The sequence below is a fragment of the Musa acuminata genome, chromosome BXJ3-1, assembly GCF_036884655.1.
Source record: "Musa acuminata AAA Group cultivar baxijiao chromosome BXJ3-1, Cavendish_Baxijiao_AAA, whole genome shotgun sequence".
NCBI classification, from domain to species: domain Eukaryota; kingdom Viridiplantae; phylum Streptophyta; class Magnoliopsida; order Zingiberales; family Musaceae; genus Musa; species Musa acuminata.
This window is the reverse complement of record NC_088349.1, coordinates 5,124,490-5,148,767: the sequence shown is the minus strand read 5'-3', so window position 1 is coordinate 5,148,767 and position 24,278 is coordinate 5,124,490. Positions and strand designations below refer to the sequence as shown.

The 24,278-nt window shown below is 39.0% G+C and overlaps 5 protein-coding genes across 6 annotated transcripts; 3 read left to right on the top strand and 2 right to left on the bottom strand.

The window, feature by feature from the left end:
• Positions 1-916: 916 nt before the first annotated feature.
• LOC135629550 (high mobility group B protein 9-like) lies at positions 917-2,699 on the top strand. Its single transcript, XM_065137075.1, has 5 exons — positions 917-1,071; positions 1,151-1,495; positions 1,561-1,677; positions 1,765-2,162; positions 2,265-2,699. The coding sequence occupies exons 3-5, from the start codon at positions 1,626-1,628 to the stop codon at positions 2,430-2,432; spliced, it is 618 nt and encodes a 205-aa protein (XP_064993147.1). The 5' UTR covers positions 917-1,071; positions 1,151-1,495; positions 1,561-1,625; the 3' UTR covers positions 2,433-2,699.
• On the top strand, positions 950-1,597 carry LOC135628344 (high mobility group B protein 9-like). The gene is made up of 4 exons (XM_065134964.1): positions 950-1,071; positions 1,151-1,229; positions 1,333-1,502; positions 1,561-1,597. The coding sequence occupies exons 1-4, from the start codon at positions 950-952 to the stop codon at positions 1,595-1,597; spliced, it is 408 nt and encodes a 135-aa protein (XP_064991036.1).
• A 776-nt stretch (positions 2,700-3,475) lies between the features above and the next one.
• LOC103989347 (glutathione S-transferase F11-like) lies at positions 3,476-4,597 on the bottom strand. Its single transcript, XM_009408166.3, has 3 exons — positions 4,411-4,597; positions 4,258-4,309; positions 3,476-4,167 (listed from the first exon to the last, which is right to left on the bottom strand). Exons 1-3 carry the CDS (start codon positions 4,558-4,560, stop codon positions 3,698-3,700), a joined length of 672 nt encoding a protein of 223 aa, XP_009406441.2. The 5' UTR covers positions 4,561-4,597; the 3' UTR covers positions 3,476-3,697.
• A 1,352-nt stretch (positions 4,598-5,949) lies between these two features.
• Positions 5,950-20,161, bottom strand: LOC135585592 (serine/threonine-protein kinase STY46-like). Of its 2 annotated transcripts, none has more exons than XM_065137072.1 (16): positions 19,755-20,161; positions 19,172-19,286; positions 17,141-17,232; positions 16,894-17,010; positions 16,169-16,223; positions 14,392-14,502; positions 13,307-13,357; positions 12,782-12,969; positions 12,588-12,695; positions 11,574-11,644; positions 11,298-11,473; positions 10,063-10,158; positions 7,902-7,982; positions 7,749-7,802; positions 6,257-6,391; positions 5,950-6,165 (listed from the first exon to the last, which is right to left on the bottom strand). In XM_065137072.1, exons 1-16 carry the CDS (start codon positions 19,970-19,972, stop codon positions 6,067-6,069), a joined length of 1,767 nt encoding a protein of 588 aa, XP_064993144.1. In that variant the 5' UTR covers positions 19,973-20,161; the 3' UTR covers positions 5,950-6,066. The 2 variants fall into 2 exon arrangements, with proteins under 2 accessions (XP_064993144.1, XP_064993145.1); XM_065137073.1 differs by having other exon boundaries at positions 12,782-12,957; positions 19,755-20,160.
• A 3,310-nt stretch (positions 20,162-23,471) lies between these two features.
• On the top strand, positions 23,472-24,206 carry LOC135628463 (plastocyanin-like). The gene has a single exon (XM_065135112.1). The coding sequence runs from the start codon at positions 23,539-23,541 to the stop codon at positions 24,049-24,051; it is 513 nt and encodes a 170-aa protein (XP_064991184.1). The 5' UTR covers positions 23,472-23,538; the 3' UTR covers positions 24,052-24,206.
• Positions 24,207-24,278: the final 72 nt, after the last annotated feature.

The following is a 24,278-nucleotide window of genomic DNA, read 5'->3' as shown; positions in this document are numbered from 1 at the left end:
GACAGATCAAAACTCAACCCTCCTGTTTGCCGTGTCCCGTGCGACGGTCAACCACGTACAGGTACGACGATGTCTACTTCTCCTTGGATTTACAGCAGCAGCAGCGATGGCCGAAAGCCCATGCACTCAAGGAAGACGAAGCACGACGACACGTCTAGCGGTATGGTGACTTGCGAACAAGCATCCCACGGGGCTTCAGCTTCAGCTTCCTCAGGTAAACTCGTTGAAACAGAAGACCTGCTTCGTCGGAAGCAGCTTGTCGCTTCTTGACGAAACGCCGAGTATCTTCTTGCATGCAGAAGAAACGTAAGCTCCCAGAGAGAGAGAGAGAGAGAGAGAGAGATCATTTATGTCGGAGCTTTCTGAGATGATCTGAAAAGAAATAAACGGGGGGATGATGGAAAGCAAATAGATCGAGAGGTTGGGCAAAAGATACGGGAGCGATGAGGATGTGATACGGCAAGGATACGCTGGTTGTGTACGGCGGCCAGAACTGCTGCTGCGAGCCGCAGCTGACAGAGCCATTGCCATCATACCAACATCAGATCACACATGGAGATCTCTAGGCATTGATTAGATGCATAGATTGACGCTGATGACTGAGCTAATATAGGTAAGGGGGAAGAGTACAGCAGGAGGGCATCATAATTACGGCCAGCTCAAGATCATTAAGCCCTGTTCCTGCCCATTGGCTGCCGCATACCATTCGACCATCCCCCAGATATTTCCAGATCAAAGAAATTAATTACTGACACCGTAAATATGTTTGCACGCCATAAAGTTGCTCAGGGAGATCAAACAAAGTAGCCGTTACAAGGTGCAGGATGATAAAGCTGCTGGCTTTATAGCTATGCTTCCTGCCATGGGTTTATGGCCTGCTTAGATGCGGAAGGGGAAGGGACAAGGTCTTCGGCTTGCTTGCTAACTTCGCCCAAGTAAGATAATGGAGATGGAGGTCCAGGAGAAGCTTTATCCTGCTCCGCTCCATTCACATGAGGAGGTGGTGAGGGATAGCGTGGGCTTCATGGAGAGCCTGCGCCGGTTCCACTCCTCCATGAGCACCAAGTTCATGTACGCAGCCCCTTCACAAGCTTTCTCTTGCTTAATCTTTCTTCCTTTAATCCACATGTTATTAGCTTGTTTCATGAAGGGTTCCTGTGATCGGAGGGAAGGAGCTAGACCTGCATCTCTTGTACGTGGAGGTGACTCAAAGAGGTGGCCTCGCGAAGGTTGATCGGTTCTGTGTCCCTTTATGATCGACTCATACTGATTCCAGCGCTCGGATTGAAGTGTAACGAGGTGTTGTGTTGGGTCTGTGACTGATGGAAGTAGGTGATCGAGGAGAAGAGATGGAGGGAAGTGATTGCGGCATTCAAGTTTCCACCCACCACCACCAGCGCTTCCTTCGTGCTGAGGAGGTACTACCTGAGCTTGCTCCACCACTACGAGCAGGTCTACTACTTCCGGATCCAGGGGCCTCTGGTTCCCCCGGCAGGTGAGATGTTGCTGATCTTGATCTGTGATACGAGCAAGATGGATCATGTTCCATGGTGTTCGCAGCTTCTTCCCAAACCAGGGCAACTCCCAGCAAGCTTGACCACAGCGTCGTCGTCTCCGACTCCACCATGCAGACCCCCAAAGCTCGGAAAAGAGCGCTTCCTGAGCCACAGAGCAAAGGTCAGTGAGATCACTCTCAACTATCCTTCTATCTTGGGGAGAGAGAGTGAGAGAGTAGGTCATGTCATCCTTCTTCTTCTTCTATAGGGCCTTACAATTTCACGGTTACGGGGTCGATCGATGGGAAGTTCGAGTACGGATATATGGTGACGGTGAAGATAGGCGCCGAGACACTGCGAGGTGTGCTTTATCGTGTCCAGCAAGAACAGCCTTCGGCAGCGTCTTCGTCCTCTTTGGCAGCAGCAGCAGCAGCCGCCGACACTTCTCATGCCGCTGACGTCGCCGCCGTAACAAGAACAAGGCGTAGGCGGAGGAGGGGGTGGAGGCGCCGCGACCCCGCCCACCCGAAACCAAACCGGAGCGCCTACAACTTCTTCTTCGCCGAGACGCACTCCAAGCTGAAATCTCTCCATCCTCACAGGGAAAGAGAGTTCAGCAAGATGATCGGGGAGTCCTGGAGCAAGCTCAGTGAAGAGGAAAGATTGGTGCGTTGGCCTTCTTCTCTGATAGCTTCATATATACTGCCTTGTACCATCATCATCATCATCATCGAGTGCCTCGCATGTTGTGTTCCTACTCTTTCCCAGGTATATCAAGATTATGGATTGAAGGACAAGGAGAGATACAAGATGGAGATGCAGGAATACAAGGAGAGATTGAAGCTTGCTCAGCCAAAGGAAGTGACGGTGGCAAGGGCTGAGCCATCATCAGAAGTTGTAACTGAAGAAGTGAAGGAATCAGCTGATGGGCATTAAATATGTTAGACAAGCTTAAAAGATGTATGCAATGGATGCATTTTAAGGTAGATCAAGATCCATGTTTTGGTGAGAGGTTTCATCTAAAGGTCAAGGATGGTACCAAAATCTAAGTCTTTGAAGATTAGCTAACTTGAGAGCTGCTTTTTCTAAGCTTCCATGAAAGATTAGTAGCATTTGCTAGTAAATCTTTAAGATCTATATAAACATTCTCAAGGTAGCAGGGAGGATCTCAATTCACAGCTGAGGATGTGTATGAACTGTTGTGCTGAATCTGAGAAAGTCTCGAATGATGTTAAGCTCATGGTGGTAATCATTAATATTCCAAAAGAACAGTTTAGAGCTTCTGATGACTCTTTTAATGTTATTATCAGAAAATCCAAGTATTCTTGAGACACATGAAAGGGTGTTGATCCGTAGATGGAGTCCCAAGTATTTGTTACAGCGTTGAGTCATCGTGATCTGTGTTTATGTTGGGTCTTAATTGACCTCAATCTCGAGTGAGAAAAGTTATAATATATCAATTAATTTCATATCAGAAGTCAACAAGATCTAATGAAATTGCTATGTCAATTGATAAAAGAAAAGTTATAATATATCAATTAATTTCATATCAGAAGTCAACAAGATCTAATGAAATTGCTATGTCAATTAATTTATCAAGCTCGAGTCATATTGATAGGTTAATTAACATGAGACTAATTGGGATATTATAAAAAGTAGTCTATCGAAGTATGTTATGTCGAGGTGTATCGATCGATATATCTCAGTAACAATCGAGGTATCGGTAACAATCGAAAACGATATCGATGTATCAGTATTATCCGTTATAGGAAATAAGAGTATCATATAGAAAAAATAAAAAATAAAAATATCTTTTGAAAAAACACAAAAACAAAGTTTTAGGAAGATCATCTTTGTATAAATATTGTGTCTATTATTTTTTGAATTTATATTTTTATTGTTGATTACCTTAATTTTCTTCTCCCACGTGGAAGTTCTTGAAATATATTTATTGAAGTAAATACGCATGCGCATAAATATGAATTGAATTCTAATCGCATTAAAAGTATCAGAATCATAAGATATATATATATATATATATATATATATATATATATATATATATATATATATATATATATATATATATATATATATATATATATATATATATATATAAAGAGGACCATATGGGCTTTTCCTGCAGACGCCCCACGAGACGGCCCGATCTCGGCTTGTCGACTAGTTACACGGCAGGCCAATCAAGCCGGCGGAGCGCCGCGCATGTCGAGCACCTTCTTCCACGACGGGCGGGCCGAGATCTCCTCCCACCACCTCGCCACGTTCTTCCTGGAGGTGAGCAGCTCCGCCTTGTCCGTGGCGCTAACGATGTAGTGGGCATTGGGGAGGTGGCAGAGATCCGCGAGCGAGAACTCGTCCCCCGCCAGGAACCTGCTCTCCGCCAGCCGCCGCTCGTACACGCCGAGCACCTTTCTCAGCTTCGCTTCGTTCTCTCTGATGGCCGCGGGGTCCTGCTTCAGCCTCATGCTCGGCGCGAACACCAGCTGGAAGACCAAGGCGGAGGTGGGGGGATTGAAGCTATGGGCCTCGGCCTCCACCCACTGGTCCACGCGCGCCCGGTCGGCGGCACCGCCACCTTCTCGGCCGAGCAACGACCGGTTGCCTTGGCCGGCGAACTTGTCGCAGATGTAACGACAGATGGCCCGCGACTCTGCGATGAAGGCAGGTGACGGGTTAGGCTTACAACTACGGATGAAAAGGGATTGGATGTATGACCGAACGAAGAGGAGCGTTCACCGACCGAAAAGGGTGGTGCCGTCTCCGTCTTGGAAGGCTGGCACTTGGCCGAATGGCTGTTGCAGGGGGAGGAAGAGAAAGCATTGCTATCACGCAGTCGAAAGAGAAGAGGAGAGATGTGTAGAGAGAGAGAGAGAGAAGGGAGAGAAGCAGAAACCTGGAGCTTGAGGAAGTCAGGAGACTTGTGTTGGGCTTTGGGGAGGTGGATAGGGAGGAGTTGGAAGGGCGTCTCCTTCTCTAGGAGGCAAGCCATGACTCTCGACACGGCCGTCGACATGGCCGGCCCGTACACCTTCACGCTCCCCATCTCTCTCTCTCTCTCTCTCTCTCTCAAGAAGAAGGAATTCTGGTGGGGATTCGTTCCTATTTATCTTGAAGAGTGATTGGAGAGAGAGATGAGGATGATGCGGGGGAGCTGTGAAGAGTGAGGAATAGCGCACGTCGTCTCCTACGTTGCAGGATGGTGGCCACAATTCACCATATTAGATGGCTAAGAAGTGTCCTGTATTATTATTATTATTATTTATTTAAGGGTTTTACACACATGATAAGTATATATATGCCTTCAAGGTTTTAATATTACACATATGTTAGTAAAAGATCTAAATTTATGAAATTTAACCCATATAAATTAAATTTGATGTAATTTTACACTTACCTCTAACATAATCCTTCGTCTTTTTCATCCAAATTTGAGATCGATTTTAACGATTTATAAAAAATTTGAGATCAATTTTAATGATTTATAAAAAATATTCTGACAATGAATCCCATCTTGCCAGTTGATCGCATGAGGGCTATAACATGAAAAATGTAAGTAAAGTCACCCCATATAGGGTAGTGACATGAATACAATTACTACCTATCAACCCCCATGGATGACAATTCAATCTTCGTGGACAACGATGTACGAGCGACCATTCAAGTCTGCCTCCCCTCGATCGACCCCCGTGGACAAAACACTAGAGGTAAGGCATTACGATCGCTACAGGCCTACCGCTCCCATGGACGGAACGCTAGAGGGATGGCATTATAGCCATTACAAATGATTCTCTCGACTAGACAAGTATAAAAGCCAACCCTCGACATCAGCCCAAGGGTCAAATATCCTTGACAATAACCCTTTTACACTACTTATCACCCCAAAGCTAATTTGAGTGTCGAAGGGGTCGGATCAGAAAACACCCTCTAGCATTGATCTTTGTGCAAAAACCCAACGACGAGTCAGATTCCACTTAGGACCAACCTTGGGCCCACCTCGAACATTCGAACTTGAACTCCACCTGAAGATCACCCCGAAGCCGCCCACAATCGATGGTACTCTCCCCACAGCAATGATGTTACAATTTTGTTATTGTAGTAGTAGTAGTATATATGTTATTAGAAAAATCACATATATGTTCTTCCAAAAGAAAATTTAATAGACTAATAACTTCCAAAAAATTCTAAATTATCATAAAATTCATATATATATATATATATATATATATATATATATATATATATATATATATATATATATATATATATATATATATAGCGCTAACACTCGATATAAACACCAAAAGAAAACCAATACTTCAGAACAAGCAAAGAGATGTGAAGGTAAAGAAGGTTAAATATGCAACGGAGGCAAAATATGTATCAGTCCTATGCATCACATACTAACAAAGAACAAAACACATACAGGTAAGTCTAAGAAAAAGAATTGCACCTCTATAATTAAGAACCAGAGAGGAATACAATACAAATTATACACTGTACAGTTTTAGTGTATTTACTACCGCTATCAATGATGCCATTGTTTATCAATTCATAGACAACGGTAAAGATTTAGCGGCCACGATCTAAGAATGGAGAGAAACCAACCTGATGGATATTCCATGAGCCAATCGTCGGATTCATCTCCCACCTGTTCGACAGTTCAAATCCGATTAACCGAAAACTTTTTTGAGGCTGAGGTAGGAAATTTAGGCACACAGATTCAGTGTTTGATGGTAAACCTCTTTAGCAATAAGTTGTAGTATCTGTAGTATTTCTGAGAAATCAGGCCTGTCAGTTGGATCTTGCTGCCAACAGTTCTCCATCAGCTCCGCAAGCTTTGGGTGAGCATTCTTTGGGATGGTAGGTCTCAAGCCCTGTAAAGAAAAAAAGGAAAAGGAACCACATGTGCTACATGTTGCTGCAACAATGTAAAGAAACACGACATACAGTGATGACTAGTTTTCGAAAAATATGATTATATATATCATAATTTCATAGATGGACATATATACATGAAGGTTTGGTACTGATATAAAGATGCAATTCTTAGGGTACTTTTCCTTTAAGAAAATGCCTAAGCAGCTTTGCAATTAATTTTAGTGTTTTGATTAGAAATTACTAATGAAACGCTTCTGAACACATCACTTGTATTCTCCACACTGACTGAAACACATAAAGAGCCTTATCTGGAATTTTGCGAGCAACTGTTTGTTGAGTGATATATGGTGAAGGAAAAATCTTTCGTGTGAAAGGGGAACAAAGGGGTTATGACTGTTGTTTTCTGGTAAAAATAAAAGGATACACCTATGTGAATGGTACTTTCTAATTTTTTTTCCTTAAATAAGCTTTTATTTCTTTATAAATATTTGAAGTTTTGTCATAAAATTAGCACTTACACTTTCAAACAAGCTATGGAGTTCATGTGATTATTTCTTCAAACCTAATGAAAGTTACAAGTACAATTCCTAATAAGATGGATTAATCATACAGTCGTCCTATTGCACCCTGCTCTTTTAAAGATTCCTCATATAAGGGAATGCATATGTATCAGATAATCTTGTGCTCCCATGTATGTGTTTCATAGGAATACATAATTTATGCCCTTCGAGAGAAGAGCGAAGAGATTTTTTTTTTATTGTTTCAACCAAGATTTAATGTATCATTTATACCGGTCGCTGCAGGGCGGTACTTACAGCAACAGTCAATCTAGATCAAATTATCTCATCTAGCTTGGTCTCATATGGTTTGTACCTTCCGGGTAAGTTTACCATACAGGATTTATAGGGTGGTAAATATATCAAAACTGAATTATACCAGATGGAAAGTTTACTGTTCAATTCCCTCTCTCTTTGATCTAGGAGGATACTGATCAGTCTTGAATCAGTACATTGATTTGGACTGGTGCCATATTGATCCAACCACCAGCCAGTTTCGGCACCTAAACCTTGGTTTCAACCAAGTGTCTAATATTAAATGCTTCAACTGAAGAGAGGACTGTTTCTACAGCAAATCACATGGTTGATATAACAAAATTAAAGCCAAACCTTTAATCGTAAAAGTTGGCAGTGGTGGCATGATGCCTTAATAGTATACCTTCTTTTTTTCTGTAGTACGTTAATAATATATTTGTGGTGAAAGAAAAAGGATACATGATGAATTCAATGCTTCTTATGTATGAGTACCGTAGATACATTATTTTGGCCATGCAAGTGAAATTGCAGACGAGCATACCTTTTGAACCACGCCAACTGCTGCTTGGAGTGGAGTCAAGTTTTCATATGGGAGCTAGACAGAGACACAGAATATACACAATAAACTTCATAAATATTTTAAATTTGGACAAGGCGAACAAATAAAAGTTTATACCACACATGTTGAAGTTACCTTAGCTGTAAGAAGCTCCCACAGTACAATTCCGAAGCTAAAAACATCAGCTTTGTGATCATAGGGCTTGTGTTCTATGACCTACATTTTGAGTTAATAAGGAAGGAATTCGTGGGTATGTTGGAGATATGAAATACAAAAATTCAAATTTATGGAACCACAAAATGTTTCAGGAACAGCCACCCAACAGTCCAAGAACTAAAACTAAGACAAGGTATTTTATTCAGGGAATCAAGATAAACCACATAAAGATGCTTAATCCTGTTACAAATGCAGCATTAAGATAAATGAATAGCTAAGCACAATTCCATCACAATATACAGAGAGTATGTTTGAATCCATAGTATCTCATGTATGTCTCCATATTTGACATCTACAATAGCTTAATTGCATGTGAAGGAATTTTCCTTCATCGTTGTAAAGAAAAGTAATAATAATTCTGATGCTAGTAAATCCCACAGCTTTAGCAGATTTCTAAGCCTCATTCACATGCAAGAGTGCTCAAACAGTGAGCTACTACGCATGCTTGCAAGGGTGGTTATAGATTTTTTGGGAATTGGATTCTCACCTGTGTTTTACTCAAGCTGACATTTGTGCTTCATGTGGCTTATGTGAGTGCTACGCCGAAGGTTGGAAAAATCCACTATCAATACACTTAAATCCCACAGCTTCAGCATATGATACAGTTCGTTCATCCTCAGAGCAAAGAGAACTCAATTAGTGGGGCAATGAACCTATTTGAAGTGGTTCATTTCGTACAAGAGGAACCCATGTATGAACAAGGATTGATTTTACTTCCGCACCTACCTACCCTAGGTTGGGGCCTTGGGGGTAGGTCCGCTAATATTATCTCCTTTGAGGGTAGTTGCTTCAATGCAAATCTCTTGGCTGTCTACGCATCACTCTACCTTTATCACTGAGAGGTAGTTTAGGGGTGTTGTCTAGGTTAGATGCCTCAAGCTTGTCCAAGTTTCATCATGGCCATGGACAGGTCACCTAGTTCAGGTCCATAAGCAATAATGATGGTACCATGAAGAATGAAGACTCACTTTCACTATTGCTCTGGTGGGTTCCTTAAACAAATCATTGCTGTGAAATGCCAGCTCATTCTACAAGAAGTATGCAGTTGAAGATCCCATTCTCCTCTCATAGCTTGCGAACTCACATTGCATATTCTATTTCACTTCTGAAATAAGGGGTTCTTTTTACCTTCCCCTCGAAGTACTCTATGTTAGGTGGTCATTGTTGATTCACGTGGGATTCCAATTGCCCCATGCTACTTCAATCAAAGAGTCAGCTAGTAATACGTTCAACTTCTGGAGTTCGCTATCTAGGATAATAACATTTATTTCATGCAGCAATACAATGATTGTACTCTGGTTTTCATAGTTCGCTGATTTGAATCCAGATCGATCGATCTGGCTTGAGATCACTCCCTCCTAAATCTTGATCTTGAAACATATTGGCACCTTTTTAGCAATGTTAAAATGAAGTCATCTTAATATGCAAAGAAAAAAACCCACAGTGTATACTTATCATGTTACAAGTTAAAAGGAAAATTTATCGGTTTCTGTTTGTTGAAGTCTGGTTCACCAAAAGTCTATGAGGTGAATTGCCCTTTGTATATTGTAATTATTACACAATATTCTCATGTTGTGCATGCAATTATTATAAGTCATATTTTCTATCACAATTTTTTATTATATGTTTATGAATTGAACAAAAATAAACATCTAAACACTTGCTGAAACTTTTACCCGAAGCAGAATTAATTTTGAGCCGTAACCTAATACAGCCAACCAACACCAGAAAGAACATAGAACTATAGTTAAGCATATATGCAAGGCTTCCTAGCAAAATACCATTTCAGATTTGTAGAATAACTCAATTTTTTTGACATGAAAGAGAAAAATAAATCAATTAACAAAATTAGGTGTGATAGTTATGTATCTAAAGTCTAAACAGAATATAAAATGAACAAAGTTGCAATGTCAATTCTCCTAAATGTCAATGCATATATTTGTTGGCACATATGTTGATTAATAGGTGCACAGTGCCGCTAATGTTCTAAATATCTTCAGATAGTCATGGTGTCCACTCTGAGTATTTGAGGTAAAAGACATCAAGAAGTAAATAAAAATGTTGGAGGACAGTAAATTACCTCAGGAGCCATCCAGCGGTATGTTCCTGTTTCAGCAGTCATAACTCCAGACTCAGCTTTAACACGTGCAACACCAAAATCTGCAACCTTAACAACCTGCCAGAAGAATAAGTTGATTAGTTACTTTTAAGAAAATAAGGTACAGAAGTAAAGCAATGCTTTAGATTGATACAAAGTTACAAGGGCTGAAACATTAGGAGAGATATGGCAAAGCAGTAACTTAAACAGCTAAAACAATCACCTAGACATAACAGGTACATTAAGTGTTGATATGGACATTAAACTAAATGAAGGAAACTAAGTTATGTTTTGCTGAAAAATAAGGGGAAACACATTAGACCAATAATATACATAGATAAAATATTTATTTACATACAAACAATAGCATTGAATATTACAGCTAATGCATCAGAAAGCAACAGGATATACTTGGTGTGCCATGCTCCATTGATATTAATGAAGTAGCTCTACTGAGGTGCCTGTGCAACTGATTGGTTGTCAAATGGGACTATAGGAAGATATGCAGGATGGCCTAACAATAACAGGTAAATATAGCAAGGTGTAGGTGTTACATTTTTATATTTAAGATACTTGATATCATACCTAGGTTGCGCACCATAAATGTATAAATTAGATACACAAACTAACTATAAAATTGAAGTAGTTAACTCCAACAAATACAGATGTCATGTGGATTCTACTGAGGGAGTTCGTTGATATGGATCCCAAAATTGCTGATTTATACACTAAAACTTCAAACAAAGTTACTGCAAGAAGTCATTCACCAGAACAACTAACTAATCCGACCTACAGCAAGATATATGACCAAAGATCACCCATCATCTCATGTTTCTATTAAGAAAATAATCATGTGTCCATGTCATGAATTCTACTTTTCTTGCCCATAAACAAACATAAATTTCCAAGTTAACGTACAACCAGATTGTTCTTGATCTGCTGGAGAGTATTTGTATGATATGCTAAATGTTAAGCCTGGATGTTTTACTCAACCTGATCATAGCATAAAAGACATCAAAATATTTGAGTTACTGCTCCAAATAACTCAGGAGACTGTCCACTGGCCCTTCTCCACCTAGGCATATTTTACAAACATGTGCTAAACCAAGGTAGAGAGCTACACAGATGGGGCCCATAAACTCACATTTGGTATTAAGACTACAAACAGAAGAAATCCAGAAGTTACATTAATGTATAAATGTGCTGAAATTACTTGCCTCATTCTCATCCATCAGAAGATTGGCAGTCTTTAGATCCCGATGGACAATATTATTTTGGTGCAAGTAGTTCATTCCCCTAGATACATCAATTGCTACTTGGAGCAAAGCTGGAAGCTCAAAGACTCCTTTCTGTTTATGAAGAAAGTCATACACACTTCCCCCTGACATAAATTCTGAAAAGAAAAAAGAAGAAATACATAAATGGTGAAATAATTCATAGAAGCTATACATGTCCATAGCCACACATACTCAAGTTTGACGAGATCTTAGTACCTGTAACAATACAGAAGTTAGGCCTAGTACAAGCACCAATAAACTGCACCACATTCCTGTGGTGTATGTTCCTGCAAAATCAGGAGCAGCAAGGAGACAATCACAAGTTAAGGAAACATTGATAAAAAAATTTAACAATCTCAAGGAAGCCAAGTTACATGTGATTCAGTGTAGGAGTAATAATGTTCAGGGAAAAACATCATTGGGAAAAGGACAAAAGAATTATTTTCTCTCATTGTTTCATGATAAAAGCAAAGGCAAACCTTAAGAATCCAAATTAAAACAAAAACTAAGATTGTAAATAATTTTGGAATGCACTGCATTTGAACTGAATTCATGCATAAATCTAAATGTTGTTTGATGCACACAATTGGTCAACCCAACAAATTATCTGGTTCCTCAATCTAATGATTTTCCTTTCTTCAAAATAGTTATTCCCCATTAGTTGTTTATAAGGATAACTTCAATTCCATTTGGAATGTCATCCCGATTTCCAATCCAACAAATTCGGGTAGAGGCTGGGGTGGGGTGCACCAGAGCTTGGGGATCCTACTAATAGAAGCTAGGTAATAATTCAGAAGACTCAGTTTGATACACAAGTTATTGTATGCACAGAACATCCAAATTCTTAATCAATTTTTTGTCATCTCATTGGAAAGCCTATGCTTGTACTTGTATTTAGTGCATTTTCATAATAATCAAGTAAATTTTGGAAGCTGTTATATTGTGACTACCAAATACCAAATACATTGCAACAAAAAGCACATACACACAGCATGTGATCACAAAACACAGCCGAATATAGCAGAAGACATCTACATATGTTGTACACTTTGTGTGGAAGTGTAACTAAGCATATACACAAAAAGCACATACACAAAGCATGATAATCATCTACATATCTACAATTTTTGGTAGCACATGTATTCACTCAGGCCATTACAGATGGGGTCATAATTAGCTCTTATGGCAGGAATAATAATTAGTTAAAAGATTTGAGTATCCTTTACTAACCGCATGATGAAGACTTCCTGTGCAAATTCTTGCTGCATGTCTACATTTACACTCTCGGGCTTTAGTACTTTAATTGCTATGTCCTGGCTATTGTATGTTCCATGATAACTGGAAAAGGATAACACTAGTAATTACATGATAAACATCTTATTAGTTTAACCCAATTCCTCAATTGGTCAACTACTGAAACATACAGATCACCATGTGATCCAGATGCTACTTTATTTCCAAAGTTGAGCTGTTGAAAATCAATCTCCCATACTTCAGTCCCATCTGTTGGTATTTGTACATGGTTAGGCAGAGAGTCGAATCCACACTGTGCATTCTCATTTAGAGGAGACCATGGATGAGACTTTGACCAAGCTTGTCTCTGCAAAGGAAGCTGCCGAACAAATTTAGATATTAACAAAGGAGACATCATAACCAGACAATCTCATGGAGTTGGAGAATTATATAAAAAAGACTATGTATTAGAAGCTACATGAAAATAAAAAACTATGATATATAGAATAATCAACCCACTAAACCACATATTCAGGTTCAGTGCACTATTGTTTCCCTCAGCAATTGTATTGATAATGCATTCATAGATACCAATAGTTACAAATATAAGATCTATTCAACCTCATTATAACAATAGTTACAAATAACTTCACAAATAATGGGGTCGATGAGGTTTCAAAACAAAGGGAAAAATAGAACTAGAGAAAGAAGCTTACCCCCATCTTGTGAATTTCCTTCTGCAATGAATCCCTAAGCTGCTTGGTTTCCTACAAAATTAAAGAGCAGTAACTAAGCATTCATCTATGACGATTAAAAGAATAAATAATAAAATAAACAACAATTACACATTGCCTTACAACATGAACTTAGAATAATGACAAGTCGATTAACATCACATTCTAATAAAAAACAACAAAATACTGTACAATACAGTGAAAATTTTGAAATGCTTTCACAATCAAGCAATAACAATAATAAATGATATGAATTAGACTCATCTTGAAAGTTATTAACTTGTCAAACCCCTAGTAATATATTAAGATATAGATCTAAGGATTCTAGTCAATAACATTTTTTTATACCAATCTCGTAATATATAATTGTTTCAGAAAAAAAAAGTTAACCACAAAATGTTCATTCAAAATATTGGTATGAGCCCTCAATAAAATATTTTATAGAAAAACTAATTTTGAATTGCAGCCTACCAAACACTTGAAAATTCTAGAAATTGATTACTAATGTGAGACTTAGTAGTAGTGCTTTTGAGTCACCAGTTCCCTCCTCACTAACACCAGGAAAATTTAGCTTAGCTCATTGGATTAACTACCACTTAATAGTTCCCATCATATTCACAACCTATATCAATATTTCAGCTATATAGAATTTTCAACATTTATGACTATTTGTATTATCATAGTGCAAGGTCATATCTACCTATGGCTATACATGTGTGGTCAAGAACTCAAGCAGTAAGGGTTCAGTTACATCCTCAAAACTTCAGCTATCCTTAAGAATATGCACCTCTCCAGAACAAACAACAAATACGTAACACCTGCATCAAAGAGTAATTCACATGCATCACACATGCCCGACATTATTTCTACCAACTAATAACCATGTAAATGATTGCAAATATCGTGCATGTATATCCTGATATACAAATAGTAAAATATATAAATCAGAATGTAAGTTATGCAAGTACATAAACTCTTAGAATAAGTTAGTATTCTTCAAGAAGGATACATGACATAAATACAACAGTGCAATTAGGTTTATATGAGCAAAATAGTATAGGATGTACCTCATCAGGCCAACCATCAACAACAAACACATCCAACGAATAACCATCACTTGTTGAAAATGCATGTGCCTCGTGAATGTTTAGGCCAAGCTCCGCGAGCAAAAAGGTCAGCTGTAAGTACAAAAATAAATAGGTTTTAAAAAATATATACTTCACGGGTTCACCCTACAAACAAAACTGAAGAACTAGGTAATGTTTATCTATGATTAATTTATTCAATATAGTACCATGCTATAGCAGCTAAAAACCAGTGGAAAGAAGAATTGTTAAGAGGGATTGTGAAGCACGTAGTTTTCAGTGCTATAAACTCATCCATACAAAGATATATATTCCGATTACAATCGTACAGCACATATACAGTGGAACTATCTGAGAGTTAAATTGAGAAACATGTTCTTAGAACTTAAATATAGATTGGTATGCATACCAATCAATTGCCTTGAAATTTTTTTGTAAGTACTGTATTACTCTCTCAAGTTGTATGTTTGCAGAACATTCAACTTGAACATTACATTGTATGCCAAAATATGGCTTCCATCATAAAATGAAAAACCAGATAAATAAGTTCTGAAGCAATCCATCTGATTCCACGAAAGTCACAACTCATAGGTTACAAAAGATATTAATTAATTATCCTAATTTAAAAAATCACTGGAAGTAACCAGAGAAAGTCAACAGCCAATTAAACTAAAATAACAAGGAATTGGTTAGTGTTAGAATTCTTTTATTGTGACAACTTATAACTGAATAGTTAAAACCAGAGCGACAAACACACAAAAGGAAAAAAGTGTTGCTGAAGAACAAATTCACCGCAAGTATATCTTTACAGAAAAAAAAAAGATACAAATAATATCAAAAAAGATGAAATATGCTTTGAAGTCTAGTTCATCAGAAGAAGAAATAGGATGATCTTGTACTCCACCCCGAAAAGACAATTAAGATATATTCAGAATTTTATGCAAAGCTAGACTCTGATAAAGATGCATTGCCTGACAACAGCTTTATCAAGTTAAAACAGCCTCTGAAAGACAGGGCAATGATCGACTCAAAACCATCAAGCTTATTTCATGATTTGAAGAACTATCCACTCACATTCCATCAAAAAGACAATTGAACTACATAGCAAAATCTCTCTCAGTCTGCTGATCATTGCGAGAACCAAATTTGATGACATCAAAAAGGATGGATGATTGTCACCAAGGATTTAAATAACGGTCCAATACTAGTTCCAAAAGGCCATCAGACTAGCATGATACAGGTATATCAAATAGTATACCGACATGTACACCGACTTGCATTGTACAGTTTCAGAAATTGGGATTGGGGTTGGGCAGAACTTATGCTGAGATTATTTCACTCAGAATAATCACTCAATGCTGGCTTGACTGAACCATGCTGCTTTCTTCCGAACCTTATATATTTTTCCATACTGTTTATGACTTATCTGTTGTACCACTTGACTTGTTGAAACACTTATGTTGGCCCCTTATAACCACCGATTGTGATGCAGGAAGCTGCCAGGGTAACTACTGGAGTAGCATTAAATACTTGTAGTCACTAGTGAAACCAGTGAATATCATTTTTATGAATGACGAAGCTCTAAGCCATAAAGATACAAACCTTGAACAAAATATCACATTGATAAATCATCGGAAAATGACTGCAACAAGCAAAAAGACATTCACTAATTATTCACAGGAGTAGCTTGAAATTGCAAACATGTAGTATGAAAACAATGTACTACTACTAAGGACCAACTGGGATGTAGATAGTTTACCAAACTTAGAAGCTTTGGCTTGTCATGTGTGGAAAAGGTGATTTCATGCATGGGCCTGTAACAAAATAAGTTAGTATTTTATAGTGCAAAGAAATATGAGATAAATGGCATCGAAAGATATGCACATAGTCTTGTGTTCTTTCAGAGATAATAACATATATCAGGGACACAAAATCTTGGGTCCATGGCTAAAATTTGAAAGAGAAGTCCTACTAGAACTTAGTAATAAGAATAGAAGACTGAAACACAAAGTGCCCAGAGCTGAGTTGTTGGACATTAGTTACAAAAGTAACTGACACCAAAAACTTGCATGACTAATCAATTCTTGATAAGTTAATGCTATTGTTAATTTGCAAATAAGGTTGTGACAAATGGGATGGCCAACAAAGAATATAGTTAAAAGTTACTGATCATCAGAACTGAAAAATCCAACTCGTGATAAGAACAATGCTCAAACAAACTTAACTTGCATCAATATGCCCAAACAGAAAACTATAAAGAAACAAGAACATAGGTTCCTGTGACTTCATCAGGAATATATGTCATCAAGCATCAAGATATACTACAGCCAGTGGAATCAAGATCTTTGAAACCTCTAGAAATGTTAATGGGACCTGCCAGGACAAATTTCACTGTGTTTATAGTTTATACATAAAATGAAGTCAAGGTCTTTTGTTATACACTTAAAATCATGAAACAACATGAAAAAAGAAGTAAATAAAAACCTGAGATGCTGTATAGCTTTTGCAACACTAGCTCCATCTTGAACCTGTTGCCTGCTGCCTTCAGAAGCAAGAGCCTCGAGATTGGGCGATGAACCAAAGAGAGGAGGAGGATGAACACTAAATATAGTATTGTGTGTACATTATTAGGCACAAGAAAAAAAAGTGAATATCTAAGAATACATAAGTCAGGCATCAAGTGAAGGACATTCTATTGAGTAGGAAAACAGAGAAAGAACTGGACCCTTGCCTAAAGCAAGTTGAATCAGACTGAGCATGTCCTGTTCTTGGTGCATCAGAATCAGAAGAATCAACTTGCTTTCCTTCAGGAAATGGAGGGACCTAAAGAACAATTGATTAAGATATACAGAAACAAATAGACTATGACAGAGTATAGAAAAGGATAAACAAACTAGATACAGCTAGTCAAAGGTAATTATTCATCAAATCCTATTATTATAAGGTAGTATTCATAAGAAATCCAAAATTTTTATGTTCATGGTCCAGGCAAGGTGAAAAACGTCAGTTAACAAAAACAAGATTATAAACTCAATGAAGCCATATGATCTTGCTAATAATAAACATCTCCGTTTTTCGAATGTAAGATTTTCTGACTTACAACAATGTAAAATGCTTGAATCAATAGGACTGTTAGTTCTCTGGATACTAAACAATGATCATTAGCAAATATCAAAAATTAATAATGGAGGAGGGAGTAAATGTAATACCTCGGTTCAGTCCCACATTGGAAGTACAAAAGATTCAGATAGAATTATAAGTGCTAGATGGATTTATCACTATTAACTTAGGTCTAGGTATTTTGAGCTGGTGGTTCGAATTTGACAAACTTAATGGGTAAGTTATCTCATCAAAGGCAACCTAATATTATGCATAGTGAGGGGTTTGAGTAGGAAAAAACTACTCATAAATGACATTAGATGACACATCATGATATAGAGCTGCTATTGGGCTTGGCCTCACATGCACTATTTTAAGATTTAATTTTGGACTACCACCGCGTTGGAATAGGCCTCACATGCACTACATTAGAATTTGATTTTGGGATATATTGTTCATTGACGAGAACGTCAAGTCCTAGTTTAGTCCCAAAAATAGGAGAAGTTTTCAATGCACTTAAAAAGTGCTAGATGAGTCTACTATCATTAACTTGGACTTCAGTATTTTGGACCAATAGTTCAGCTCAATAAAATTAATGAGTTGATTATCCCATCAAGTTAGATCATGACAATACAATTTCATAAACATTGCTTTAGATATGAGAGAAAATACAGGCGACCAGCATAAGGCATGTGCTTTAACTTTTAAAAGGGAACTTCAACCTAAATGTGTAAGAGGGGCATTGATAAAGGCAACAAAAAATCAGGCCTTAAAGTTAAGCTTGTGAATTGTGTAAAGATATATTTGTGCATATATACATGTATAGGTGTCTAAATATAAAAGTTTAGCTATTTTGTTAAGGAAACCAGCAAAACTAGTTGCATGAAATTCCTGCTTCATAATTCAACTATTTAGTTTCTGTCCATGCTAATTGAAGTAGTCAAGAGCTCCAAATTTCTAAGTTGTTCGCATCTTAATTTTAACAATTTTAAATTTTGGCAGGTCAGAAGTGTTAACCAAAGTTAAAGTTAAGCTTATTCAATAATGTACCTAATCAAGGCTATGTTGGAGACCATATTTTTATTTTAGATATAACATATATCATAATTTTTTTTTCAGCTGTAGCATTTTGCTAATTTTTCCAAGCCAGACATGATTAGAGAAAAGGGTCGCCCACTGCAGAAGACATCTACTATGGCAGACTTTGGAAGGGTTGATCTATGTCAAATTTACGTTTGCAAGCAACGAAGTTATTCCTATGACTCGAACCTGGGTCACTTAGATCACAAAGAAAAGAAAACCTTACAGTGACACCTAGGCTCGCCCTCTCAGTCATAATTTAATATTTTTAACCAGATAACTAGGTTATGGCATTTAATTAATATAACTGTTCTCAAGAGAATAAAAAATAATTAAATAAATGGAGAAACTCTACCATGACCCATGCAAACAAAAATCAAATAATAGATGCAAATGACTACCCAAAAGAACAAGTTTTCAGAAGTTTCTAGAAGCTACACAGTAAATGCATGAGAAATCATACAACATTAGACATATAAGCAGAACGAGATGTGATATAATCACTAACTAACCTATAAATTGATTTTGAATTTATAATCAAAATCTGATGTTCAAACGAAGGAAGAGCTGTTGAAACTCTTACCTGCACCAAGCGCACAGCAAAGACAGGCCTGTTGGCAGGTTCTTGAGCCAGTTCCAGCAACTTTTTATGTGTCAGCACATCTTCTGCCCTCTCCACGTTTACATCCAAGGCATAACTGCAACAGGAAAAAGTCACATATCAGCAGTTGGCTTGGTAAAAGAAATCATGACAACAAGTTCAACCAAAATCAACCATAAAAATGCTCCGACGACTTTACTAGCACATTCACATACCCACAAATGGCCAATTCCTAGACAGGTAATTCCATAGAACTATAATGAAACTACTCGCAGGACCAACAGAACATTAGAACCTAATAAGAATCATAAATTCAACTAAGCAAATCCTCGGGACAAGTAGCTGGAATACATTCCGGCAAGCACCACCACTGCGTGAAATATATGTGCAACGAGTATCACAAGAACAAAACTTTACCAAGAAAGGCTACTCAAGAACCATGGTTGAGGGCCCCAATCGATGAAAACGTAGGATCAAAAGGTCAACGAGTAAGTGGCGCCAAACATGTTCCGGTAAAACGAAAAGGGAAAATTTTGCAACAGCAGAAGGGACGTGAAACATCCACCGTTCCGGAAGACGATTGAAGTGGTTGAGCAACCCGTCCTCGAAGGACGGGGACAGCACCTCCGGCCGCCCGGCCTTCCTCAGGCGGCGAAGGACCTCGGCGTACGCCTCCAACTTGTGGCGCTGCTGCTGCTGCTGCTGCTGGCGGCGGGGGTGGGTCCGTGACGAATCCACCCCGGCGCGACTGCTGCAGCTCTCGGCCGTGTCCTTCATCGCCATCCGCAGAGTCGAACGTCAAAAGTCGAATCTTGGCTCATTAATTGCGCTATTGTTCGCAGAAAAAAAAAATATCCGTCTTTTAGGGGTCGGAGGGGTCGGGGTGGGGGGGGTGGGGGGGTGTGTGGTGGGCGTCGCCATCGGCCATGATTCACGTGAGACGAGGCGAGCAGGAGAGGAGGAGGAAGGGAGAAAGGATCGGCTATTGAAAGCGAAGGCAACGGAAGAGGACAACAGAGAACGGGCGAGATAATATGAAGCAGAAGGGGAGCAGCGACTGTGAAAGCGGCGGCAGGGGATTAAATTGTAAGGCTATTAACTATTACGAGAATATATTAGTTAGATATCCGCATTTATTATTATTATTTGAGCGATTTTCTTAAAAAATATCTTTATTTTGATTTTTCAAACAGTTGTCTCATTTTAAATTTTTTCAACTCATACCCGTAATTAATAGACTACTCAAATTATCCCTCTTCCATCGTCGATTGTCTCATCGAACCCATCATCGCCTCCTCCTTCGCCTCTACCATCACCCTGCACTGCCTCCCCTATCCTTTGTCTCGTTAGAATTGTCACATATAGCCCTCGCATGAGAAAGGAGAGGGCGCGAGAGTCGTCGTTGGCTCTCTACTTCACCGAAATCATTTGATAAGATCTAAGGTTTTATCATAAAAGAAGATAAAGAAAATGGATGATCATTTCGAGCAGATCGACCTCCTTGATTACTTCGAGAAGATCGATCTCCTAGGGTTTGCCAAAAGACTAGAATAACATTTCATAGATAGATGAAAAGAAACAGATACATCCATATTTATAGAGTTCCACCCCTGAGTCCATCACGACTTGAATTTCTAATAAATAAATAAATATCAAATAAACCTCTATCCGACTCTTACTAAACTAGACAAACTCAATAAAACATTATTCAAAACTCAGGATCCTAACGTAATCGTCTGCAACCCTCGCACGAGGAAGAAGGAGGTTCGAGCATATGGCAATAAGTCCAACGGGGTAAATGGCGACAACAAAATAGAAGACTGGTAGCACTGTTGCACCCCCTCCTTCCTCATGCAAGGGCTCTGGATGATGGCTCCAGTTAGGCAGAAGGGAGGGGAGGGGAGGCGGTGCAAGGCATAGAAGCGATGACAGAAGTGGCACAAGGCGATGGTGCAAGGAGGAGGAGGTGATAGTGGGTCTAACAGAGTAGCAGGATGCAGGACAATTTAGGTATTTTAAATTAACGATAATTTGACTTGTCAATGTTTTATTAAAACAAGTATAGTACTTATAATAGAGGAAAATGATGCCGGCACACAAAGGAATAGAAAATCTAGACTTGTAATTATATATTGTTGAAGATAATTTCCAAGGGAAAAGTCAATGAAGCTCTAATTAACAAAGAAATTAAGCACAGTCTCTGTCTTTATCATGTTGATGTATTGAGATTTGGCAGTATCATTTTGATACTGACAATGAAATAGTAATCGATAGAGATAATATTTTTTAGATAGTGAAGATGGGATTCGAAATCTAAGAACTTGGATGATCTATTAAAGTCTCGGTATCGATGATTCATCAATATTTTGAATCAACTGAAGTTGGTATTTGCCATCATAAAGTTAAAATCCAACTTTCCCCTTTTTTTTTGTCCTTTGGGACTTCTTGATGTATGAAAATAATCCAAATTTTCATGATGTTTTGTAAGGTTTCATGACTAAATCATGCTTAAAATATCAGTTGTGCATATTAATTTCACAGTTGTCATGTTGATTTGAAAATATAGTTCACAACATTGACTTCATTTTTTTCTGAAATACTTGTTTTGGATGAGTTATTTGATTCTAATCCAACCTATTTTAGATTACTTCCAAGCTTATACATTCTATATTAAGAAATCTAATCACAAAATATGGAGCTCAGATAAAAATAATATGTTATCTTAAAAAAATTAATAGTCTATACCTAAGTTATCATTATTAGTTTTAAAGGAACCATCCATCATATTTCAACAAAACTAAAAATAATTATCATTTGAAAGTTAAGATTAAATCTCTCCTCATTAGTAATTGTAATAATTTTGCATTGGAATAAAAAAAAGGTTGGATTTTATGATTTCAAACATGACAATCACTATGATGTTCAGATCCATGAGATTTTTATTCCCTTTATTTCTTTCAATTATTTTATGAATAAGTTTTTCGCAACTAGTAATTCTAATAATTTTGCATCAATGGATTTCAGGACTACTAACTAGTAATTCCCAACTAGTAATTCTAATTCATCCATTAGATTCCTATTCCCCCATTTTCCCACAATTCTTTTATAAATAAGTCATTTCTAATAATTAGAATAAAAGATATTAGTCATATTACTTGAATAAGCCTTTTATTTTTATTTTTTCCTGTTTAATACCCCTTCTTTTCGGATATTTTCGTATTGTATCTCTTATTTTCTAAAGAACAAAATTACCCTTAGTCTTGACCCGTCGTCGATTATCATCGTCACACTCGCCTCTCACCATCATTTGTCGTCTTCACCCCTCATTGCTGCCTACCACCTCTACCTCGTCATGAGGTCTCGTCACTCTCGTCTCGTCGACCTCACCTCATTCATGCACCATTGCCTTCATCATTATATCCTCCATCCACCTTGTTTGTGCACCATGATGATCATCGAGCACTAGTCACCCTCTATCTTGCTCTACACCTGGTGGTCCTCCTCCTCCTCCTCCCGAGGGTCATCGACAAGGCATTTTATCCTCTGTATTTAGAGCTTTGCCATGAAGGTGAGTAATGCCTTGTCGCCTCCATTTAACACTCCTGTCACAAGATAAAAGTTTTTTTCATCTCTTATCGTAGGTGCATGGGAGACAAGGGCAAGGGTGCATGAGAGAGGATGGCAAGGGTGCACCGATGAGAGCACACAGGCAAGAACACTAATGAGAACGAGAGGCAAGAATGATGACAAGAACGAGGGCATACAAGTAAGGATAATAAAAAGCAGATACAACAATCAACAAAGGTGGGGTGGCCTTGTAATAGAGGTGACAAGCGACACTAAGGGTCTAGGGGTAGAGGCGATGGGGTGAATGCGATGATCGATAGGGCAAGACGAGAAGCAATTTCATCTCTTGGAAAATAAGAGGTGTGCTTGAATAAATAATAGAAATGAGAGGCTGATTAGGGAAAAAAAACAAAAAAGAAAATAAGAGATTTTTTTTAAGGTATTTGCCCATGGATATTTACGAAAGTAACGATCATGACCTTTGTTCTTGATTAGTACGATCTCAACCGTCGGTTAACTCCAGTTAACCACCACTCGTTCGCCTACATCCATGCCATGTCGGCAAATACCATCACCTTATCACATCTCGTTTCAGCCTATAGAAGCAGCCCGATACGATTACCCGTCCTCTCTCCGCCACCCATTGCAGCGCCCACCGCCCCCGCTCTCTCTCTCGATTGGCTCAGACATGATCTCATCATCTACTTTCTCTTTCTCGATCGAAAGATATATGTAGCCTTCCACTGCAACCTCGGTTGAAGAAGACGGTAACAGCGTGAGCAATGGCCAGCATGACCACCACAGCAGTCACCATCCCCTCCTTCACCGGTCTCAAGGCAACCGCCGCAAGGTCCGGCGCCATCGTTGCCGTGGCGGGCCCCAGGGCGAAAATGGCCGGCGTGTCCGCGAGGGCGTCCCTCAAGGAGGTGAAAGTGGCGGCCGTGGCCGCGGCCGCGGCCGCCAGCGCGCTGCTCGCGACGGGCAACGCGCTGGCCCTCGAGGTGCTGCTGGGGGGCAACGACGGGTCGCTGGCCTTCGTGCCAGGCGAGTTCAGCGTGGCCGCCGGGGAGGCGATCGTGTTCAAGAACAACCAGGCCTTCCCCCACAACGTCATCTTCGACGAGGACGAGATCCCCAAGGGCGTCGACGCCGCGGCCATCTCCATGAGCGAGGAGGACCTACTCAACGCCCCCGGGGAGACCTACTCGGTGACCTTGAACGAGAAGGGCACCTACACCTTCTACTGCTCGCCGCACCAGGGAGCAGGAATGGTCGGAAAAGTCACAGTCAACTGATGCCTAGTCTGCCACCGCCGCCTCTCCTTTCCTCTCCTCTCCTCTCCTCTTCTCTTCTGTGTCAAATGGAAGAAGAATTCGAGTAGTGTTTTGCTCACTACTCATCTGTATATTTGTCTTGACATTTATTATCAATAATAATTCTGTTGTATGAAGCTATCTTCTGATGAAAAAGAAATTGATGATCCATGAAGAATGAGTGCTTATCTTTGCATCAGAATAAGATT